The sequence below is a fragment of the Polyodon spathula genome, chromosome 12 (genome assembly GCF_017654505.1).
Source record: "Polyodon spathula isolate WHYD16114869_AA chromosome 12, ASM1765450v1, whole genome shotgun sequence".
Classification (NCBI taxonomy): Eukaryota; Metazoa; Chordata; class Actinopteri; order Acipenseriformes; family Polyodontidae; genus Polyodon; species Polyodon spathula.
The window spans coordinates 33,942,656-33,968,362 of NC_054545.1; the positions used below are offsets into that span (position 1 = coordinate 33,942,656).

The 25,707-nt window shown below is 37.2% G+C and overlaps 1 protein-coding gene across 6 annotated transcripts in view; it reads right to left on the minus strand.

The window, feature by feature from the left end:
- Positions 1–18,997: 18,997 nt before the first annotated feature.
- The window catches only part of LOC121325002 (protein Jade-1-like), a 40,465-nt gene continuing 33,755 nt past the window's right edge, over positions 18,998–25,707 (minus strand). For 5 of the 6 annotated variants that reach the window (XM_041267283.1, XM_041267281.1, XM_041267284.1 and 2 more), the window contains 2 exons: positions 24,394–24,519; positions 18,998–22,729 (listed from right to left, as the gene is read on the minus strand). In XM_041267283.1, coding sequence (XP_041123217.1) covers positions 21,903–22,729; positions 24,394–24,519 — 953 coding nt within the window. In that variant the 3' untranslated portion in view covers positions 18,998–21,902. Of the gene's footprint in view, positions 22,730–24,393; positions 24,520–25,707 lie in introns of those variants that run through there. The other variant, XR_005951292.1, reaches the window with a different exon arrangement.

The window sequence follows — 25,707 nt, forward strand, 5'->3', positions numbered from 1 at the left end:
CTTCCGTATAAACTTCAGTTGTGGTACAGGCTGTCTGTCTGTCAAGAAAGTGCATGCAAACGAAAGAAAATACGTTTTAATTCATTGTAATCATGTTTGATGAGTAATGTAAATAACAATGTACATGTTATCACAATATGACTTAAACTTTATGTGAAGTAACAATGTTAAGCATACATTCAATTTACGTCATAAAATAATGTATTCAGTTTTTTGTGGGGTTTTTTTTGTTTTGTTTGTGCAGAAAATTATTGTTACTTGTTAATTCTGCGGGTGACCAGAGTTTCCAATGTTGGGTGATTTCAAAGAGTGCGAGGTTTTCCAATGGGACATATCGGGTGCACAGTGAGATGACAAAATCAGGAGGACAGTTCTAAACGGAGCTGTTTAGTAACATTAAACCAAATACAGATACTGTATAAATATTTAACAGTACTAAACCAACAACAACAAAAAATACATAAAAAAAAATGGTACTGAACTTCATTGCTTGATCTTGCAATGCAGGATTTTGCATATAGAGCAGCTCTGCATTGCCAATTAAACATGCATCAAAATCTTAATAAATAAATAAATAAATAGAACTATAACACCCTCAAATTCAGTTTACATATCTGATCAGTAACGAGATCCCAAACTATTAAAGAAATAACCTGAAGTGTTGATCTGCAGGTAAGGCATCACTTCTTTTGGCTGCATGTAGACAGCTTCCAGGAACAGTACAGTTTTTCATATTCTATGGTGAGATTCGGAGGACACATTTTCCTTGTGCCTTACCAATGCAAAATATATTATGATGTTTTATAATGTGGTGTTTTTAATGCATTAGATATGTTTGACAGCAAGAGGCTATTTTTCTATTGTCTGCTTAGATTTATAATTTACCAGTCTTAAACTATACCAGCAAAAATGACCAACTGGGTCGTAAAGCTGTCTAAGGAAAACATCTGAATGTTTTTGCAAAGTAGGGATTCTAGATAAGATTCTGTTTAATTTCATTTGTTTAAACAGTAGGATTAAACACATTTAAACTTTAGCATAATAACAACCAGAAACAGCCCTATCTGATATGCACTTCTTACCTACCAGAGTGTGTTTCTTGTGGCATCGCTGTACAACTACAACTTTAATGTGTAGGAGACATGTGCACACATTGCATGTGCATATGGAAAGGATATTGTATTTCAATATCGAATCTAAACAGAGTCAACATTAATCTGTATGCACCAATGTATAGACATGCTTGTCATCAGTATTTGGCATGCATATCTCTGTCAACAGGTATGTGTTTTGGCAGCATTTGAAATGTTTAATAAGGGGGGCAACTATGGGGACACTGACAGGTATGGAGGCTCCCAGGACTTTGATACAAGTGACTGGTCCTGCCCTTAGCTATGTCAATAACCCTCATTTGGGTGTAGTCCTATTGTTGGACTATATGACAATGTGCTGTAAATTATCTTCTGCATTATCGATAGGAACTTCATTTGTTGGAGCATGAGAAAAAAAAAAAACCTCATCTAGTTTGTGTGTTTTGGTTTTTTGTTTCGTCAGATTTCGGTGTGACAAATTGAGGGTGGGGAAAGAGTAATGGGTTTGGAATACCTAATTCGCAATACGACTAGATTGACTGATAAAAATCTATTTCGGTTACACAAACCAGAAAAAAAAAAGCCACCTAACGCCTTGTAATAGGTTTCCGTTTTATAGGTTTATAAATACACACAACCTGCCTTTTCAAAATGCATAACTACTGATTTAGAAAGACATGCATAAGTATTTGATTGTCCTTGCCTGCTTGGTGTATTACACCCATGCTGATCACAGCAATTTGGTCCTTGAGATTATACAAGACCTCAACAAAATAACTGCAAAATTGGTAAGTCTCTCTCTCTCTCTCTCTCTCTCTCTCTCTCTCTCTCTCTCTCTCTCTCTCTCTCTCTCTCTCTCTCTCTCTCTCTCTCTCTCTCTCTCTCTCTCTCTCTCTCTCTCTCTATATTATATATATAGTATATATATACTATAATATATATATATAATAATAGTATTATTATCAGTTGTAAGCTAAGCAAGTAAAGAATTGTTGTTTCATAATCACCATTTAAAAGTTTAGTCACTAAAATAGACTTTTAATATATTTTATTTTCCTTCCTTCTTTAGCGGTTGAAGGGTGATCACGTAGCCGATTTAGTACCTGTAAAACACACGGTAAGACATTATTTATATGTGTGTGTGTCTTTATTATAGTTTTTTTTTTTTTTTTACTTCATTTGTATTTAATTTGGATGTATTATTTGGGACTTGATTCTCAAGTCTTTTTCAAGCAGTGGTATTTTTTTTATAGATTTAATTAACACTGAATCCACTGATTATGAGTGACATCTACTACAGTTTATTGTACTGGAGTGAAAAGCACTGACGGCTGGTTTCATCTAGTGCAATCCAATCCTGGTGCTGGAGGGCTGGTGTCCCTCCTGGTTTTTGTTCCAACTGTGCCCTAAATTACTTAATTAGAACAATAATTGGCAATAATTGGTCCAATTAAGTAATTTAGGACACAGTTGGAACAAAAACCAGGAGGGATATTGGCCCTCCAGGATCAGGATTGGACACCCCTGATCTAGTGTAACCGTCGGTAGTGCTAATCAGGGTCTGTGAAACCAGCTGTGAGTACTCAGTTTATTAGGATTGAGCTGTCCACAGACAAGGGTCATTGGTCTTGGTTGGGCTAATTTAACATTCCAGGTGAAATAGCTGCTTGGATCTGTGTGGGTCGCTGTTCTCCACAGTCTAAGAAAAGCATCAATCATCACAAATCCAAGCAGCTGTTTCTTCACTTGTTTCATTTTGAGTGGTAAATCAGCCCGATCAATACCAATGACCCTCACCTGATTTCTGTGCAGAGCTCAATCTGAATCATCAATAATTGGTTCCCATGGCACCACTGAGTTTTATTGAGGAAGCTATGCATTGAGAATTTGAATTTGAAGACACTGTGAAAGATTTTTAGGGGAAAAAGTTTGCCCCTAAATGTATTAAGTTTCTTTTCGCATTTCTGCATTTAGCACTACAAAGTGTTCAATAGTTATGGAAGAACTGAGTTCTCCAACAAAGCTCTCTGCTTTCTTGTTCTGTCTGTTGTAACCCTGCACCTCAGTGACACCCTACAAAAAAAGCACAGCAGACTATGTTAAACTTACCTGCAGATGCTGACGTTGTCGTTTTTTTTATATATTTTAGTGTGCTTGCAAAGCTGAGGTCCTTGAAAACCTCCGAAAATATTTAGAGAAGGGAACCAAAACTGCTGTACCAGAAATACCAGTCCTGATTGCCAAAGTCACTGAACTTCAGAAACATTCCAGCAAAACTGTAAGTCCTTGTCTCCTCATTATCCTGATGATTTGGGTTTTCTTTTTAACAATGTTACTTGTTTACATTCTTCAGTTCAAATATCAGTAGTTTTCTCTCTTGCGTAACTGAACAAAACCATGTAACATTTTTCAATGTCACAAAACAAGAAGTGCAAGCTACAGTAGAACTCTGAGTCCCACTAGTGGTTTACATTAATAATTACAAAAAAAGCTGTGAAAATGTATTGCTCACTCACAGTGAAATGGCTTATCACAATTCAACCTTTTTTTATGTAATCATTTATTTATTGCTTTCAGATTTCTAAGAATAAATACTGTTTAATAGTAAATACTGTTATATATAGTAAAAGTAAAGTCTCTACGGCAATGCAAAAGTTCAAAATTCTTGTTTTTCTAGTCATGTTTTAACTAATAGAGATTTTTTTTTGAAAAAAAAATAAACAAGCAGAGTATGTATATGTGTGTGTATATATATATATATATATATATATATATATATATATATATATATATATATATATATATATATATATATATATATATATTAATGTGTGTGTGTTTTATGATTTGTATAGGAATCTCCATCACGATGCATTAAAACATCAGGAAACATAAAACCAGGCAGACTTTTTCTGAAATATCGACAGTACTTCTGGAGATGGAACGAAAAAGGTTGTGTAAAGCATCAGTAACACGGGACACTACACAGGTGAAGTCATTGGCCAGAACTCTCCTTCCCATTCCTGAGCTTCAGATCAAGCCTCTCTGTTGACCACAAGGATAATTGACTGTAATGTGATACATTTTCAAAGTGTTCCTCCTGTCTTTAAATAAAAACATCTTTTTATTTTTGGCCAAAATAGACTGACCAACTAATGGGGACTCTAGCCTATACCTCACCAGATGTACCACAGCTGTCTTGCTTTTTTTCATTTAACAGTGAATTCTCCTAGTTTTCATCAGGGATGATGACAGATTTAATCGACAGGTTGATGTAATCCTGGCTGGTGCTCCTAGTGCTGTGAAATGATCTAGAAATACACTGGTTGATCAAATTTTCTTGTTTATATTTCATTGAAGTTATGGCTGCATTATTTATTGAAACTAAAACATTTTTATAGATTGAGGGTCTGTTAAGTATTTTTAAGAGGATATTTATGTAGGTATTTATTTATTTGTTTTGAGATTTTATCTAAAATATAAATTTTATCTTTAGGTCAAGGTGTGTTTTTGACAGTGTTTAAATGGCAGTGAATCCGTGTTGACGGTGTTTGATTAGTAAATGACATTACTTGACTGGATTGAAAGATTTCTCAATGTTTAGCAACATATATTCCTTTAATGTTTAACACTGCTACAAGAATAGTAGTAAAGTCACTGTAAGAGTATCCAGCAATGTTGGTAATGTTTTAAGCATTATAACCTTGCTGACCATTATAGAATTTAATTAATTTATTTATTATTTATTGATAAATATTTTTGTAAGACTTTATTTGTAATGTAGACAAAGTATTCCTTTAAAATTTTTTAATAAATATTAATCTACTTGATTGTAATTTGTTTGATTTTTTTGTTAAATATCATAAGCTGCAACACCGCAACCCTTGCCTTCCATTTGCGTGTTTAAAATGATGACACATTCACATACTGTAGATCTGGAAAACAAAGGTGAGTGCAAATCAAAGGAGGTATTGATGAGGCAGGTCTGATGACTGCTGTGTTTCATGTTGGTCTCTTCATTACAAAGATGGCATTTAGGCTGTGAGGATAGGTTGATGGAACTGAGCTAATTAATTCATAAAGGAACTTGACAAGAGTGCCCTAGGGAGCAGGCAGCTCAAACTGACTTCCCTGCAGGACAGCACTGGAACTTCACGCTCTTAACTTTCCTCAAACTTCCCAGTGGTAAATTCCCCAAAGTCGAGCAAAGTAAATAATAACACAGTTCCAGTGAAGTTCAGCAAAATTCAGCAGTGATTTGGGACTGGAGGAGACCAGCCTATTGCTGTGCAAGTTTTTCCCCAAGTCACTTGCCTGCTAGATAAACTGGGATGGGTGTGCATTCAATTCTCAATAGTAAAACCGAAGTACAGTACATTTTTACTTTTCAAAACTGGTTCTTTTGTTTAACCAAAAAAATTATAATCTTAAGGCATATATTTTGGAAGTTGGCTGTTAGATATGTTTGGCACACACAAGTACATTGTATTTCTTCACTCACCTAGTCAGAAGCAATTCATATTATATATGTTATCACATTCAGTAGAAAAGACGCTGAAATGCTAGTGTTTAATTTACGGATAGTTATTACATTATTGCCATAGTTAGTTTTGGTTCCATTTTGCATTTATGGATTTTTTAATCCAAATGGCAGCCTCTGACACCAGCTGCGGTCTCTCCAGCAGAGACTCGATAACCACCTGGATCATCTCATCCTACTCTTTCTCTGAGCGCCGCGGCTTCTCCTAGCATCACACCCCCAGCTCTGCTCTTTCCCACTCGTCCGGTGCGGGGAACTCTGATTCGGCGGGAGATAAGAAAACAAATTGCAAAGAGTGAGCCTCCGAATTTAAAGGCATATCTCCCTGCCTGCGCTTTTGGTTTCTATTTTGTCATGTATGTGTTTTTAAAGTAGTATTTTAAAATGCATTGGGGTTTTAGAGGAGTACTGAAGATGGGTTGAATTGGCATTATTGCTGTTTTTATTTTATTTTATTTTTTTTGTGAGCTTGTCTCCCTGCAGGTATTGAGCTGCACTGCCCTTTAGTTTTAAATTATAATTTTGTGTTTAGTTATTGTTTTACTTACCGCTTGCCGTGACAGTGTATTCTAGATCTGCCCTGTTTGTTAAGTATAGTTTACCACCTGTATTTAATTACCTTATTATTTCATTAACAGTATACCAGAAATACACGCAATAGAAACTATCAACAATGTATATGCATGTTAAGGTTATCGGTTAAAAAGTATGTACAGTGCCTATAGAAAGTCTACACCCCCTTTCAAAATTTTCACCTTTTGTTGCATTATAGCCTGGAATTAAAATCCAATTATATATATGATGTTAAATGACCTCTGTATGTATTAAATTATAATGATTCACATGATTTCAGGATAAATTAAGCAGTTCCTGTAGGTTCCCTCTGCTGGGTGGTGCATTTCAAAGCAAAGATTCAACCATGAGCATCAATGCACTTTCAAAAGAACTCGGGGACAAAGTTGTTGAAAGGCACAGATCAGGGGATGGGTATAAAAAAAATATCAAAGGCCTTGAATAGCCCTTGGAGCACGGTCAAGATGATCACGGTCACGGTCAAGAAGAAGTGGAAGGTGTATGGCACCACCAAGACCCTGCCTAGATCAGAATGGCAACTTTGCAAGAGTTACAGGCTTTTATAACCAAGACTGGTCAACAATATCCCAAGCACTCCACAAATCTTGCCTGTATGGTAGGGTGGTAAGAAGGAAGCCATTACTCAAGAAAGCTCACCTCGAGTCTCGTTTGAAGTATGCAAAAAAACAATCAGGAGATTCTGTAGCCATGTGTCAAAAAGTTTTGTGGTCTGATGAAACTAAAATGGAACTTTTTGACCTAAATGTAATGCGTTATGTCTGGCACAAACCCAACACAGCGGATCACCCAAAGAATACCATCTGTACTGTGAAGCATGGTGGTGGCAGCGTCATGTTATGGGGATGTTTCTCATCGGCAGGCACTGGGGCACTTGTCAGGATAGAAGGGAAAATGAATGGAGCAAAGTACAGAGGAAAACCTGCTGCCCTCTGCAAGAAAGCTGAAACTGGGATGGAAGTTCACCTTTCAGCATGACAATGACCCATAGCACACAGCCAAAGCTGCATTGGAGTGGCTAAGGGAAAAAAAGGTAAATGTCCTCAAGTGGCCCAGTCAGAGCCCTGAAAATTTGTGGCATGACTTGAAGATTGCTGTCCATCAACATGCCCCAAGGAACTTGACAGGGAGCTTGAACAGTTTTGTAAACAAGAATGGTCAAATATTGTCAAATCTAGGTGTGCAAAGTTGGTAGAGATCTATCCCAACAGACTCACAGCTGTAATTGCTGCCAAAGGTGCTTCCACCAAGTATTAACTCAGAGGGGTGGAGACTTTAATATAGACTTTTAATATATCATTTTTTTCTCAATAAAAATATTAACAGTGTGGTGCATGGTGTGTAGATAAGTGGAAATAATCCTCATTTAAATGTATGAAACTCTGAGGCACTGACACAACAAAATGTGAAAAAAGTTAAAGGGGAATGCAGACTTTCTATAGACACTGTATGTTCAATGAAAGTCATTCATATCAAGTGCATTTCACATAAATACTGTGTTTGTTACACATAAATAAAATGCATTTAATTTATTGTTTAAGTTTGCAATATAAACCTTGTGTGTGAATCGAACCCAAGACATGCAGCTCGTAATGTAGATACAGTAGCTTTCACATCCACAGTTTGTACTTCAATTTCACATTTGAAAGTAGTGTAGCAGTAAAGAGAGTGTTCTTAACAAGTAACAAGATTAACACGATTTTGTAAATAATGATTATGTATTATCCCAATTGTACTGAAAGTTTTCATCTAATTAGCTTGATCTGTTCATTTAGTATAGTGTAACATGATCATGGTTAGGAAGTAGTACTCAGACCAAACCTGGGCATTTTTCTCAGTCAGCCTTGGTCTATCAAAACTGCAATACAATGTAATACAGTTTAACACAATTAAGCAGGTTGGTGATTCCAAGTCCTTATATAAAATATGCCTTTACCGTTAACAGAATTCATTGTGCTGCATTTATTATTTTACTGAATATGAAATCACGGAAATCTATCTACCTGTAATTTTAGGCAACTTGAAAACTGAACAGAAATTGTTATGCAAGTACCTTACATATTGTTCAATCTGTGCTCCTTTATGCACAGCATAGTCCTTTTAGTACAGTCTCCTTAGCTTAAAGGACATTTTTATTTTATTGTGATACATGTTCCTATGTGTTGCTACAACTGTTCACATAAGGTGTGTGTAGTGTTTATTTATTTATTTATTTTACATTTTGACCACTTTTTTAATCTTTTAAATTGCATTCCCTGCCTCAAGATGGCGTCCCATGTACCTGCGTGGACCTCTCAGAACTACATTTCCCATCAGCCTCCTGCTCTCATATGTAACTGAGATGGATTTACCGGTGAACTGTAACTAGGTTGTATTATCCATTTACATTTTCCTAATCAAAAAATGAATTACAGGTACCTATTAGACCTCTCTCCATTTTTAGGCATGTATTTTGCCCACAGCCAGTGAGTTTGTGTAAAATAGTCTTTGTACTACAAAATAAAGCATAGTCCAAGATAAGTGCTACCAGGGGTCTGGGAAATCAGCTGTTTATCATGCAATCAGTTTGCAGTTAGTTTAGCAGTAACACGTACCTATCACTGTGAAAGGTTGAATGTGTGAAGACTGCTGGTTAACCACGGTTCTTAAAGCGATGCAAACCCATACTGCCAACTGCAGTATCTGATGATAATACTGTTGCGCCAGCTGCTGACTTTGTGGTCTATGAAGAGAATAAAAGACACAGCTGGTATATATTTTTAAAATCAACATGTACTTGTGGTTAATATTATAGAAGATGGTCATTAAAAAAGCTTTATCAGGATTTCCACGTTATTATTATTATTATTATTATTATTATTATTATTATTATTATAGAGTCTATGAATCTTAAAGAGTAAAATGGTATGGGTATGAAAAATCTGAATTATCTGATTATTATATTCTGCTTGTTTAGATTCATTTTCTGGTAATAACAGAGTGTAACCAACCTGTCTGCCTGCTATACTCTGATCCAGCGGATCTAAGATGTCTATGGATGTATGTTTTACATACACTAGAGGCTGAGAGTTATAAAGGTTAGGAAGTAATCCTGATCAATAACCACGTTGCGCTTAACCAATCCAATAAAAATGACATGTCCTCATATTAGCACAGATCGTTTAGTTTTCCAGACTACTTTCAATTTAATTTTGGAAAACTCTTTGTTTATCCAGTCACCACATAATATATAGTAGAGCATGTAAAGTGTACCAGCAAGGAGTTGGCCATTCTCTCAGCCACCACCGATACGTCATTATGTGGCAATGATGGGAAAAGCCACTAACTAATTTCTCGCCATTATAAATGTCAAAATTGTTGCACAGTTCCATTTCCATGTGTTGTGCATTTTATTTGTCATCAATTTTGCGGGTGGATTTTTTTATATATATAATAATAATCTGATAAGTTAAAACCCAGCACTATTATTGTGTAACACCTCACACCCTTCAATATCGAAATAGCAAATTTCCTGTTCATGGACAGGTAGTAGAACAGTATATAAATCTTTGCTTTGCTCAAGACACTGCATCAACCATCGCTAATTACAAAAGACAAAATGCATCACAAATATTTCATTCTTCTTGCCTACTTTTTATACTTTTTGTCATATACCAATGCTAACAATTTAATTAATGCGATTTTAACTGATCTTCAGTCTCGGGCAAAGAGACATGGCATCCTTGGTAAATCTTTTTTGATATAATTATATAATGATAGTTATCATCAGTGATTTTGGGACTGCATTAATTGAGTGTGTTCGAATTTTATTAGCATAACTATTATGCTTTTATTTTCTCTAGGGTTTGGAAAATAAAGGTTTGAATGTGCCAGCAAACCTTAATATAGACCAGGTAAGGACATTTTTTTTTTTTTTTTTTTTTTTTTTTTTTTTTTTTCAGTCAAACCTTTTTATATTAAAGTGGTTGTTACAGGCAGTGGACCATATTTTAATCTTTAATTAACAGCCTTTAAGATATCAGTCTTACCAGATGTGAAACAGCTTAAGAGTGCTTGGGAGTCATTGTATTGTGTAGTTGTTTGGGTCTAGCTTTGTCATATTAACGGGTGTGTTTCTCCATCCAAAAAAAATAGGAGTTAATTACAGCATGCAGTAAAGACTTTGAACAAGTGGTCTTAAAAGTTGTTCTTTATTATCCTTGGTAAGCTATTGTTTTATTTTTAGAAATCGCCTTGATTAACCAATTGGAGTACAATGATTTCTAAAAGGTTTTGCATCCTCATAATAAAAGCAAGACTGACTGAAGCTTCTGTGCTTTTGAAACATATGAGAAATCTAATGTTTTGAAGGAGGTGAAATCATGACAAAATAGGGCCCAATACTCCTTCCTTACTCTTCGATAACTCTGAAGTTCTTTCTCCACACTGCAGATAGATTGCATTGGGTAGATGCTAATTAATGTGCCAATATACAGTTTGCTGGACTTATTCGACAGGGTCTCACTTAAAATGATTTACTTTTTATTAAACTAGCACTAAATCCTTTCACTTTAATAAATACCTGAAAAGTCAGGGCTCGAGGCCACTACACAGCTGATCAGGTGTCCTGATTTACATGTTATATTTTAACACCTCTTCTCCAACCCATTCCACCATAACAAAAATGTATTTTGTTTTCAAGATGATAGCCACCTAGAAATATTAAAACAACCAGAAGCATCTCAGAGATCCCATACCAACAAGCTTACTTTCTCGTTGCTCTTTGAATTTAGTACAAGCATGTACTGTACTACCATTTTCGGATTTTCATTTACAGTGCGCTTGCAAAGACGTTGTCTTGGAAAACCTAATTAGCATTTTCAAAATGGTGGCTAGAGCTGTGGACCCTGCTTTACCAGCATTGACTTCAAAACTCCATCTCAGCATTCAAGCACTACAGCTCCAGTAAGAGGGAACGGTAAGTGATATATAAAAGTGCATGTCTCATCATTCATTGTATGTCATGTTTGCTTCAGACAATACAAGGCTGCTTTTTGAGCTGTCTGCCAATTATTTTTGCGCTCTGTTGAAAAGTATTACCTTCTACGTGAAATAGCTAGTGTTTTCAATGCACTACTTCAGGGGTTTTCAACCGGGGGTACTTCTAAGGGACATAGTGGGCTCGGGACGACTCAGAACAGTGTTAAGAATTAAGCCTACTGTTTGTTATTCAGACCTAAACCAGCAGTTTGTCACCCAAACTGTTGTGACATTAATTATTTATTAAGTAAACAGGGCAGAAAAGAAATTAGTTAATCAGATTATTGTACATTTCATTGCAGCTGTTGTACCATTCTGTAGAGCGAAAATTGTAAAGGGGTACTTGGGCTGAAACCTCCAGAGTAGCACAGTTTAAAAAAAAAGTTGAAAACCCCTGCACTACACAAACAGAGCCTGCCATTAATTTACAACATTAAAGACATTTCAAAAGACTGTAAGTCAAACATTTCGACATTTGTCATACTTTTGCAGCTAAGATACTTCTGATAATTACAGGTGCCTATTGTAGAACTGTGAAAGTACTATTACATTTACTTTTACTATTACTGTACTTTGAATCATGTCACAGTGCTACAGTTTTCTTATTTAATGTGTGTTTTATTTATTGTTGTATTCATTTGTCTCCTGGGTTACGTTGGCCTTTGACGATGTATTTGGTAATAGGACTGTCAGTTTTTGTAATCTGTAATGCAACTGTGTTGTGTGTGTGTGTGTGTAATTTTTAATAGAACTGTCATTCGTATGAAGTGATTATTTTTCATTTCTCAGAGGACATCGTCGATGAGCTGCACAAAACCATCCAGAAACGACAACATTTTTGCAAAATATGAAACATTCTTCAAATTAAGGAATGAGAAAATGTGCAGTTAAGCAACAAATGTAAACAAGACCTAAATAAATAAATAAATAAATAAACAAACAAAACAAACTATGTATGCATAGATAATCGTTTTGAAAATGGTATTTATTTTTATTTGTGAATACTTTTAATTTTTTACATTTTTAGTTTTATTATTTATTGTTATCTATAATAAATTGTAAGCAATAGCTGCTAATTATGTATTGTTTTTGTGTGTTTACAGTATATACTGAAACAATTTAAAGAAACTTTAAGGTGTGTTTAAAATCCATGGCATGTGATTTATGTTTCATTCTTAAACAATTTTGTTTTAATGTGTATTACATTGTTTTATGCGTACATTGAAAAGCTGGACTGGTTAATAAATAAGAATGTGACACAATTTATGTTTGAGTGATACAGGCAGATCTTAATGCAATTGCCCTGAGATTTAAAACCCTTCTCTCACCTGTAAAGCTTGATTGTCTCTCCGGTCAAATAAACATATAAATGTGACTTGAGTATGCACAGCTGTTACTGTTTCAAATGGGCATGCATACCTCTATATCTGTACATACAACATTCACCATATTCTAATGAATAATGTGCTGCCTGCTGTTCAGTCTTTCTGTCTCTGTGCTCCTGGTTGTTTACTTGCTACAGCCAGCTTCATTGGGCTGTTTTGTTCCAGTGTTCTTAGATCCACTGCAAAAACAGGCTCAAAATAACAAATATATTTAGCAAACTGTGGAAAGTTCTAAATGAAGGCAGTAGACTTGCTTTAAAAACTACTCTTCTAGTTTTTAAAGCAGTTCATGTGAAATGAGATTGCACGCACAAACTCACACTAGAGTATCTAACAAAACAACATTCTAACATTGATGCTACCCAGAGCAATTATAATTATTTTCATCAATGGTGATTGGGATTCTGAGGCATGAAAGTGCCCTGACCCTGTGAGGTTTAGAAATACAGCGAGGTTGTTTGACCAATCAGCTCTCATACATTGTCAATACACTTTTTTGCCCCTTTGAATAAGCTAACTCTACAGAGTGGAACTGTTTTCTTGTAATGTTTCTTAGATTGGTTTTAGATCTTAAAATTTGCCTAGTAAACTATTCCAACCATTTTGTTATGTAACAAGCTTCTCCTCTGAACTTTTTACCAATCTTCCACTGGTGCCTTACTTTTTGAAGCAGTGACTTTATTTATACAATGTAGCATTTTATGAACTTCAATCCTCCTTACCTGATCGCTTTAATGATCAAAGATATGTACAGTCATTCTTTGAATTAAATTTTGGTGGCAGTTTCCCAATATTCCCTTTGTCGTGATCCTCTTTGTTACCTTTCCATCGTGACAGAAGCTAGACACATTTCAGAGAGCTCTGTCCTGCTGAGGCTCAGACAGATTGGAAGTGTAGGCAGATCAATTAAACAGATAGGTATTTGATGACAGAATTTATATTTAGCAGTACCTTATGTTGTCTTTACATCACTTATATCGAGGGCTTTAACTTTGCAGTTTTTATTTTCTGAATCTATACCTCCCATTAAATGTTAGTTAGTAGTTAAGCTGTCTGTGCATCCTAATAAAGAGAAAACTATTCATGAAATACTGGGTTTAAGATTTTTTTTCTTTGCTACAAATCAAGGCAATTTTAAATGCTGGACTTGCTATCAGTGTGCACTACATACTGGGTATTTTATGCTGAAAAGACAACTCAGGACAACTCTGTTAAATGAGTAAAAAGCACAATAATAAACCAGGAGACTGCAAGAATGAAATGCAATTAGGATCAGCGATGTAATTTGTCACGTCTGTTTGAAATAATAAATAAGCAAAACAGAATCAGGTTCAGTCAAGATATGAAGGTAAAAACAAGTGACACTGTTTTGTAATTAACAGCTTTTTTCTGAGTTTAATCAGGAAACAGAATCGGCTCAAGTTTAAAGGGACATGTGATTAAAAATAAAACCTGAAAACTTCAAGCCCTACCTAAATCACTGCGCACAGCTAATGCATGTATCTACTGATAAAGCTGTTTGGAATTTGACTTGGTCGCCAAGACAGACTGTGACACTGCCTCTATGCCACACTCAACTTGAAACACTTCTTGATAAAGGCTGTGATTTTCTAAAGAGACAGGACTTGTTGGAGTTGGCTAATGTGCTGGTAAACAACTTACATTCCATTAATGATAATTGGACAGTGCTGTTTATACAGTTGTGCTCCCATGATACCTGGTGCTGTACATCACTTGGTTAAATACAGCAGTTAGTTAAGTGTTGCACTTGCTTAGTCGTTTCTCCTGGAGAGTGAAATTATCCTCACCCCTCCAGAGGCTTCTTTCCTGTCATTAACCAAACAGCTGCTTCCCCTATTGACTGAAATGCACACCAGTCAGCATCATGCTTCGACCCAGAAGACACTGCTGAGGTGAAAAGACCCCAGACATGCAAGGGTAACAGCTATCACTGAAAACTTTCTTTAGCCTAAAGTAGTACCAAACATATTTACTATAAACATGTGTTTCTTTCAAAACTGCACATTTGAGGCCTGCTGTATGTGGGTAGTGCGAGTGCATAACAGGTAAGAGTGATGTGCAATTCACTGTCAAGGGCCTAATGGTGAATTCATCAAACTAGTTATCAAAACTTGAAATAACGAGGGGGATCTTATAGAACTTGTGCATAGTTATTTTTTATTTGTCTGGTTACAGATGTGTACATTACTCATTTGAAAGTATTTTTACTGGCTCATTTGCTGCAGTTGCCAGCTTTGTTTTGTAAGCATCTTGTTTTGATCGAAATATACAAATAACAACCTTTAGCATTTAACTACTCCCTGCCCATGGAATTGCAGTAGGTTCAAACTATGTAACTTTGTTTCTCTGAAAGACGACATACCAACTGTTCCTGTTTCAGCTCATGCTATGCACTCTGACTGGCCTTCACTTAGTGGGGAGTATGTTGTAATGTGTTGATGCTGCTGGCTGTGTTGATTTGTATTTCATCTCTTGTCTAGGTCTTGTTTATAAAAGAGGGTTTGATCTTTAAGGGACTTCTTTATAAATTACAAAGTTAAAAGAAAGAAAATGTGGTCGGGGCACTAGGTTGTCCCAGAGTTTAGTTAGCTTGTATTCTACTGTGACTGCTGAATATAACTCTGTAATGAATGCGTTCTCTGTAAATATTGAGTTAAATCTGTGTTTCCCACTTCAAATAGTATCTTCTCTGAGTCCCTGTGTGTGTGTCTCCAAATGGAAACATTCTGATGAGCGAGATTCAGTCTAAAACACTGTACAGTTATACAATCCTACCGCCTAGGGGGCCGTTATTCTCCGAAACCCACTTAAAACAGTGGTGGTGAAGACAGTGAAATGAGCCAGCACTGCTCCTGCATGAGACAGTTGGCACAGAGTCTGAAAGTTCCAGAATGACAGAGGTGGACTAGCTCCAGACGTCTACAGCTCAGTTGAACAGCACAGACTGAGAAAATGCTGTGATTTTTACCAGTTGGCATTTCTCCCTGTAATTACCTGTGCCTGCCACCAGAGATCAGCACCACTTCAACATCGCTCAGTTCAGAGCTATTGCTGGTGTACTGAACTTGCACGTAAGGACAACTAGGAGCATAATAGTGCATCTCCACCCCCACCCACCTACATGTCAGAATGACCAACATGCTTTCATGGCCAGAACTTGTTTTAGCATTAGGGTGCTTCTTTGTCAGACAGAGACACTCCTACAATGTGCACAGTATGATTTTGGAGCCCCCCTGTGGTATTAAAGCTTTATTACACTGTGCTGCTGTCAAATAAATGAACTGTCTGAATGAACACAAAGCGATAGATTTGGATGTTACCAGTGAATGTCATTTTGAAAGCATCTGTAACCATGTTCACAGCTATAATGTTCTCTATCAGTTTAAAAGGCACGTGAATGTAAAGTTTATGTTGGTTTAATAAAAAGGTTATTCAAAATATCACACTTTACATTTCTAGTTACAAGACAACAACAAAACTGTTAGCAAGCAGTAACATTGGTCTACAAAAAACTGCCAAATACCATTAGCAGGAAAGAAGTGGCTGATCACAATGTCAAATTAAATATAGGGTTGCATTGTCTTTTGCAGACAATTTACTTCTTGATATGTTTTAGTGCAGAGGAGCAAACCGAATTCTACTGTCCTTCACAAAGCGAATAAAAAGGCTCTTTGAAACTGTAAGATCACTCTTGCAAAAGATGGTTCTAGATGGGGGGAACAAATAGTTTAGTAATGATAATGATCTGCTTAAGACATTTTTTGTACAGAAGATTGTTTCCATCAGTGTAACACAACCCCTAACTTATCATTAAAGAGATACACCTCACAATTTATTTATTTCAGTCTTCAAACCGTTAATTACACAGGAATATGGCCCTATGTACCCACTTCCTGTGCAGCAGATATTAGGACCCCACCTGACGACCTGTGCCCAGCAGATGCTATTATTACACGCTTACCCTGACTCGTGTCTTTATAATTACCACAATGTATATACAGCATATATTCCAACTGCAGAAGGGCTCAAATCTGGTAGAATCTAAGAAGCGGACACTAAATCGGATTTGGTATATAATCCAATTTAACATGGACCACAATCAAACTGAAATTATGGCGCCGCCATCGTATGGTGACTTCAAAGAAGTATTGGATAACAAAAAAAGCTGATGCAGACATGTTATTACCAATTTCAACATAGAATAACTGCATATTATATACACATACACACATAGCTATGGCCAAACTTTTGCATCACCCTATAGAATGAACTCATTTACCTTAACATATTGAATTACATACTGCTTTGCAGTTTTCCATATACTTTATGTAAAATAGACAAAAATTTGTGAGTTTTTCAAATCTAACACAAAATGCTGTGCTACTAGTATGGCTTAGACTTTTGAGATATCATTTTGTTGGTTCTTTGATTACATGATGTTAAATAAAATATCAAAATTATGTTTTTTTTTTTTTATGTCTAAATCCTAAAATTGTAGGTGATGCAAAACATTTGGCCATAGCTGTGTGTGTGTGTGTGTGTGTCTATATATATATATATATATATATATATATATATATATATATATATATATATATATAGATATGTATATATATATATATATATATATATATATATATATATATATATATATATATATATATATACTTCTTTGAAGTCACTGTAAAGATAATTGATAGAGGATTGATTGATAGATAATTGATTGTGAATGGAACACGGCAGGTTTAGTCTGACACACAGTTCAGTATTGGGGTAAAGAACAAGGCCACACAAATCAAGAATGAAACATGGATACACTGAAAGCACTGTTTTATTGACTGCATTGATCAACCACACCAAGGATTGCTAGGTGTATTATGCAACAGCCCATGTCCTCCATGTCAGGTGGGGAACGATGGTGGATGCAGCCAGTATAAGGAGACAGAAACAGCATGCAGCTACAGTCACATAAAACACCTTCTTGTACATCATATTGCTTTAAAAGATTGCTTAACATGAAAAATGTACAAAAAAGGAAAAAAAAAATAGGTTTCTGCACTAATGGAAAATACTTTTTTTTTTGTTTAATTTTTCTACAAAGATTCTAATACAAGAAAATAAATATCGCGCCCAAAAAAAAAAGCCAACAAAAATAATTTAAAATAGCTCTTCTTCTTTTAATATATCTTCAATATTACTCTTTGCTATTAACAAATGGCACAACATTCTTTGAAACAAAGAACACAGAAGGAAAAAACTTCTGCAACATTCTTTTATTATATCAGCAACTGACAGAGAGCAGTAATGTTTCAGAGTTTGTACACGGCAGCAAAAAGGACAAGCTTAAAGGACAAATAAGCACTTATGTGTGTGTGATTGTGTATGTGACTGAGTATGTGTGTGGTTGTTTGAGTATGTGACTGAGTGTGTGTGTGTGTGTGTGTGTGTGTGTGTGATTGTTTGAGTATGAGTGTACAACTCTAAGAGTATGTGTGTGTGACTGTATGTGTGTCTGTGTGAGTATGTGTGTGTGACTGTGTATGTGTGATTGTGTAAGAGTGTAACTATGTGTGCTTGTGACTGTATGTTTGTGTGACTGTATGTGTGATTGTATGAGTATGTGTGTGACAGTGAAGCGGTGATCTCAAGCTGGCTTGTGGCAACTGCAAAGATTTTTTTTAACATGCAAGTAACATGTGTAGTCTCAATCAAAATCTAGGAGACAGGTGGGAAATGTTGACATATGAAGACAAGGATCCAAGACAAGAGAATTAACGTCGCCTGACAGGAATGGGGTTACCAGGATCCTTAACATTATTAGCCAGTCCCAGATAAATGAACACAAAAAGTTTTGCTTGCACATTTTTAATTTCACATGCCTCTGTACACAAGCAAACGACAGAAGCAGCTTACAGCCCCAAATCTTCAGTGCCTTTAGTGACAGCTTCCTTTAGGTCTCAACTCTTTTATTACATATTTAGGATCAAATACATAGTAAACATTTTTTAAGAGAAATCCTTAAACCTGGCAGGAGCTGCATTTGGAGTGTACACTCTAAAGAGAGTTTGCAAACTTGCCTAAAAGTCTGAGATATTTTAATGTCTTGAACACCAGCACGCCCACTCCTTTTTGGGTGGTCAGTAAATCAGAGAAAAATTGGGTTATCAGATTTATCATCCGATTACTCTATATTGTTTATTGTATTTTTGAAAGACAGCATATGGTGTTCCACTGTTGAAAATCTGTTCTTTCATCTGGGATAGACTACACGTTACAGAACATGTGCTTGCCATTATTTTTCCTTTAAGTTTGTCCCTTTGATCCTCCTGTATTAAAAAGACTATGGACTCGGTATGCAGAACACAGAAGCTAGAAGCAGTGGTTTGTTGTTTTTTTTTTTTAAACCATTTTAGTTTTTCAGCTGAAGCACACTGAAGCAAGCTCCGGTACAGATAGAGTATGTTTAATTATATTTGAGCATTCCATTATATTTACTGGTCGCTAAAGCCTACAACACCTGTTACAGAAAACTGGTTGCTAGTACTGTATTATACATTCTGGTAGGTGCACACAAAACCAAGAATCAGCTGTCGACTATAAACTGCGTTCAAACCCTAGAGGATTAAACCAGCTAACACAGCAGGGGAAATCCTCTGAAATGTTTGTTTTGTTTTCACGATGGCGCTTTGGCAATAAACCTTGCCAGCCAATAGTCCCTGGTGTTACTGAACAGTACGTGAATGACCATTCATTCCCATCGTAGCTTTCACACAAAGCATTAATACACGTAGAATTGCCGACAGATGTCTCTGCACTGGCAGCTGAGAGATCAGATCTGCACCAGTAACAGTAATTCCAAGTTTGTCAATGGTAATGGTTTCCAAAGAGGAGAACTCCATTTATTGACTCGCTGTCAGCAATTTTCTAGATTATAACAAATCGTAAATCACTGTAAAACAATTCAGCTATATTTAAACCATGTTTGTGTTTAACTGCTTAGGCCCATTATGGGGGAATAGCCAAATACGTGAACTTTTTTTAAAACCTAGTTTGAAAGTTACAAAGCACTTAGTTTGTGCTGTCATTCAAAATCTGTCACAGACAACAGCAAAGGGGGCGTACTTAATGAAAACAAAAGACCTGTTTGTCAAAATCCGTTGGTCAGCTGAACTGCACAGAGCACAGAGGACAGATATTCTTTCACCTTGGATAGTAAGTGGCTGGCTCTAATATTTAGCAGCATTTGGCTACGTTGACCATGACTGGAAAAAAACAAAACAAAAAAAAAACATTTGTACAAGCTACAGATTCTAACTGTGTAAGTGAATATGTTGTCAGACAGTGCTGTTTCTGCAACACTGTGTGGAAACACAAGGCACCCAACTCACTGAAAATGTCATCATTTCTTCAAATCCACTAGTCCCAATTGTATTCCTCTCACTGTGGACAGAAGATAATTTGAATTCCCATTAGTGCCACATTTTCAGACTGTTCTTTGGCATTTATAAAAATAAAAATAAACGCTGAAGTTACCGAGGAACAAGCTCAGCAGTAGTCAGGACTCGAACAGTGTATTCGCAGAAAAGCCACAGAATAAATATTTTCTTCTTTTTTTTTTTTTTTTTTTTACCCCTGAGTAAATACTGTGGACCACTCTGATAGAAAATGCTCCTCACTTAAGAGGATTAAAAGACCAGGCAATACAATTTACAGGGTTTTGTGTTTGGATTCCTACCGGTATTATTGTGACTGGATGAACAAGTGACAAGGGGCCCTGTTCACAAAGTTTCAACAGCATTTAGAATGCATGTACACTGTCTGGCCACTTTATTAGGTTCTGTACATAATATTGAGGGGGGTGACCGTTTGCTCTCCGATGAAGTCCAAACTTTCACAATTGGATAGAGATCCATCGTTGTGACCATAGATGCTGGACTCTGGCACGGTGGATGGGGGCATTATCTTCTAGAAAGTAGCCACCATCAGCATAACACAAGCACAGCATTATTATCAAGGGACAAGCCAGTGTGATGCCAAACTTATTCGTGCATGCAGGTCCTAATATAGTGGCCAGGCTTTGTATTATTTAGACGTTAACCATTTCAGGAATATCAGGGGTTTTTTTTCTCATTAGTCTGCAAAATCAGGCAGTGCCAATACCTAGTTACGTTATTGATTCACTGGTAATTTTTTTTAGTTTTTTGATTTTTATACTTCAAAACATAGTCAGTAGTGCATGTGGCATTTAAAAATAAAAGCAAATATGTTTTAAGTATCTTTCACTTGATTTTGAAGTGTTTGAAGTACCATCACAAGCATTTTAACACCTCATTAACTACCATGTATTTTCAAGGTTGTTCAAAGGAATCAATTTAAAAAAGCAGTGTAGAGCCTAAACATGCATGTGTTAAACATTCAATCAGAAGGTAACACAGCAGCACCAAAAAGAAATATTTCAAAGAGAATTTTGCACGTCAAGACAGTGGCAAAGATGTCTAACTCAAACGCATTGATTTTCTCTGTTTCTTTTTTGTACTCCTGTGCATCCCTTCTGTTAACTAGATACAAATGCCAAGAAATTATAAAGTGATTTCACCCCGCGCCAAAATAAAACACACTGTCACAAGACTGTTATGAACAGAGCCCTCTATACTGTGTGTTGATTGGTCTAAGCTTGAAGCAATATTTAAAACATTGAATGGAAGAATTAAAGTCTTTCCTATGATGTAAGACTCCCCGGAAACCACTTGTGCTTTTTTTAAAAAAAAAATTTAAATCAGTTACCTTACTTGCTATTTACTTAAGACGTTTGTTGAAAAACAAGGACTGATCACATACATTTTACGTCAGTATCAAGGAAGTATGACAGCTGGTAATGCCCCTAGTTTATTAATCCCTGCACAAGCAGGTAATACTGGCAACGGTAGCCGTAAGTGGCTAAAACACAAGGCTAGTCTAGCTGATACTTCAACATTACAATGACTTACATATAAAGTACATGCATGTGTGTTATCACTCGTAACACACAAGCTTTACTGCTTACCAAGTAGCCATTAACATCTTTTTAACCGATGTAGCAAACATCTAAAATGTTTATCCGTTTCCATTGTGAAAAAGGAAGGCAACAGCATTTGTAACCTCGAAATGTATTGATTTATGTTTGGAAAGAAATCCATACTAAACTATGACAACTGGCTAAAACAAAAGACATGGCAGTTTGTACTGGGTTCAAACTTTGCTCGCACGCTGTTTTTTTTATGATGCCAAAATACTTCTCCTGACGAGGTCCTCGGTTCCTGAATGCAGCTGCCCGAGACTCATTCTCCCGTTGCTGGATTGTGTGTCAGAGTCACTCATTTCTGCATCTGAGTAATAGCCATCAGTCTCATTGTCAAAGCTGTCCTTCTCTATGTGCTCAGTGCTGTCGCCCTGGTCCTGGCTGCAGGCTTTTGACTTTGACTTACCCTGTTTCGGTAACCTGAACCTCACCACAGTCTTAGGGGCGCTGACCGCCTCAGGCACTTTGACTGGGTACTTGGGCTCCTGGGCTGGCTCCTTGTGGTCTACCCAGTGGCTTCTCTCCTCTGAAATGTGACAGGAATCCATTTTGGAAACGGGAGGCTGGGGAGAGCCTTTCCTGCTGGGATCCTGCTTGGACACACTGTTCCTCCGGTGCTGGTAATGATGATGGTGGACTGTCTTGGAGGATTTGGATCTCTCTGTGTGGTTTGAAGCTCTTTTTGAGGCCCTCTTTTCCTGGGTCCCTGCCTCCTCAGGGTGGCCGCCTTTGCCGTCCCTGAAGGAGGAGGAGGAGGTCTTGCGACTTTTCCCCCTGGGCTTCCCCTTGGCTCTCCTGCCTACCTGGGGCGTCTTCCAAGTGGAACTCATGGAGTGGTCCATCATAAGGCTAAGCAGGCTCTCCTCGCCCTGCAGGAGCTGGTCTGAGAGCAGGCTGGCTGTCTTCTCCTCGTGCCGGTCGTGGAGGGACCACTGGCTCAGCATGTCCTCCGTGGTGATCTGCACTGACTGCGCCAGCCAGCTGTTGAAGAGCGCTTCGTCAATAGGAAAAGTCTTGGACAAACCTACAACAGAAACAGATTTAAAAAGTTGTAGTGAACTTTCCCAAAAATGTGGGATATGATTGATGTTAATAATACATCGTTATCAACTTCTACATGTAAAGCAACCAAGCACCAATGTTATTAATGTCTGAATAGCACAAACTGGTGGAGAGCCCACGCTTGCCAAAATGTACAACGAGATTTCACGCACATATAGTTGATATTAATAGTTTAATTACTTCTTAAATGAGCCTCACTGAAACAAACAAGACCCTTTTATTTGACTATTTCAATCCAGCTCTAAAAATTCATACATATTTTTATATTGCCATGTAATATCCCCGTCTGAAACTTACAGACATCAAAAACAGGCCCCTGCATTGTACAAATGAAAAGCTTCCAAAGTAGAAGAGACGTTAAGATACTGTTTAGATTGATCAAATACAACCCCCTGGGTTTACAAAAAACAAAAATCACACTATAGAGAAAACTCATCTCCTGACACTTGAGAGTGACAGTGTTCTGCAGGACACTAACACAACCTGCAGCGCAATGGTCTATGCTCAATTAAGGAACACAAAAATATATAATTGTGGTGAGGCAATCTGGCGTGCAGTTTCCATGACGCAGCACAGCTGAAGTGTCTGGCAGGGAGAGTAAGTGTCTGGATGCAAATTTAACCTCCAGATCAGTTCGTCCTGTAGGCTATGGCTCCAAATTTCAGACCATATAACTGCACAGCAGAACACAGAGTGTGGAATTTCATTCATGGTAATGTGCCAGGTTTTGTCATTGTTAAACATAAAAAAGCTGCAGGTTAGGATCCATTCAGAGGGATTTCTTTCTTTTGTTTGGGAATGCTGAGTACAATGATCCTGGCTGCTCCTGGGTGCACGCTGTATCCTTGGCAACTACAGGATACCTGCTTCACAACAACAATGAGGTGGCGACATTTACATGAAGGCTTCTCAGCTGACCTGTATAAACTAATACAAAACAACAGAATGTGTGGGAGGTATGGGCGGTTTAATATTTCAAAGGCCAAGTTCTGTTTTTCTGTTTCATCAAGTTGACATTTACTAAAAGAATATCAGTTTGAACCAAGCTGTGTACAATTATAAGACAGCGATTTTAAAATAAATTTAATAGCCTTAAAATTTCAGTACTACTCACTTCCTCCCACTCGCCACACTGAAAGGGGAGTCATGTTCTAATTGCTATTATTAATTATCAGACTCGTAACAACTCTCCCGAAGGGTCTGCTTCTGTCAGAACGTCCATTAGTGAACCGACTCGCTCGAAGCAAGATATATGATTGTTAGGGCTTTGACAGAAGTACACGGCGTGGGCTTCTACCTCTGCAAAATCTTATCACAGCAGCTAGACAGATACAATAAAAAACAAAAACTCCCTCTTCTAAAGCCAAGGGAACACAAAGCCACCTTTTCAGGCACAGTGGCATGAAACCTGGTTCCAGGAGACCAGAAGACCTAGACTGAGGCAACTTTGCTGTATCAAACCCAAAGTCTCCCCTGGTGTGCCATGCTGTGGCCTGAAACCTTGCCTTCTGAAACCAAATTCCAAGCCACAAAATGGCTTTGTGTTCACTCAGCTTAACAGTTGGCTTAATATTGAACTTGATGCAAAAAATAAACACCCATGAAAAAAAGTACACAAGAACTCACCCAGCTGTTTTAGCAAGGATCCATTCTCTGGTTTCCACCTCTCCTTTTTCTCCGGGCTGCACTTCCTCCGTCCTCTCGCTTCGCTCTGCCTGCCTTTCGCTGCTTTCCCTCCTTTCCCTGCTTTCTCTGAAAAACAGAAGGCACACAGGGCTTCCCTGTAAATTACCTAGTAATGAAGTGCCAGGTTTGAGAAGAAGATATTACAGAATGTCATCTCATGATTTCAGAAGGGGTCAGGAGGTTAAAGTCAAGAGCAGCTTCTCCAGACAGGTTCACGGCACTCTGGGAACAAGATTGTCGCTTAACAACCACGACGCAACATTGAGGATGCAAAGAAGCTCTCTTTTATCACCTTCCGCATTGTACTGACCGCAGTGCTGTCTCCTTGCTTGATTTAATACTCTTGAGATGGTCACAGACTGCAAAGAGGACGAGGTTCCCCAGTGGAACTGGATAAAATCTCATCGAGAAACACATTTACACAAACTGCGAATGGTACATCTGTGTGACCAGTACCAAGACTGTTTTATGATAAGGTATTAAAACGACTTGCTGCAAAACAAATAATATAACTTGTAAATGTAAGTTTCTTATTCCTGCATTCAAAATCAAGACACAGGGTACTAAGTAGTTTTGGACTGTCTGAACAACATCCTAATATACATGAAAATATATAATATGAAGCAATGTTTAAATGCATTGGGTCAAGATGGAGTTACTGTCACATCCTTAATCCGACTAGCAGGCCTAATAGAAAAAAAAAATATTCCTATCCTTCTCTGTCTAATCAGCTCTCCTATTTGAAGAGTATATGGTATTTCCACCTGTGTGCATGAGCAGTACAGAGTTAAGTGTTAAAATAGCTTAGAAATGTAATCAATGCTTTCACCATGGCAATAATGGAACTTCTTCACTGGACACAGGCAGCATTCCTGTATTTTGATACCATTGATACCAGGGCCCATCACTTTGTTACAAAATTCAAATATTCTTAAGTGTCAAGAGAACAGATGTGGGCTACCCCAGCGTGGTCTGGGAGCACACCGGGAGGGTGTTCTGGGGTTAGTACAGAGGCCTGCCGCCAGTCTGCTGTACTGAACAAACTCCCCACAGAGCACTGTGCTCAGGCAGAGAGATTAAACGCATGTAACAGATGACAGACCAGAATAACACAGAGCAGCTTTCGAGGACAGCACATCCTGTCAATCTCATTCAAGCCCAGCTGCAAAATTTAAAACACATGCAATGACATTGTCACGTGTGCTTCTGGAGTACAGAGGCTAGAAACCACGTTTGCATATACACTAGTCACTG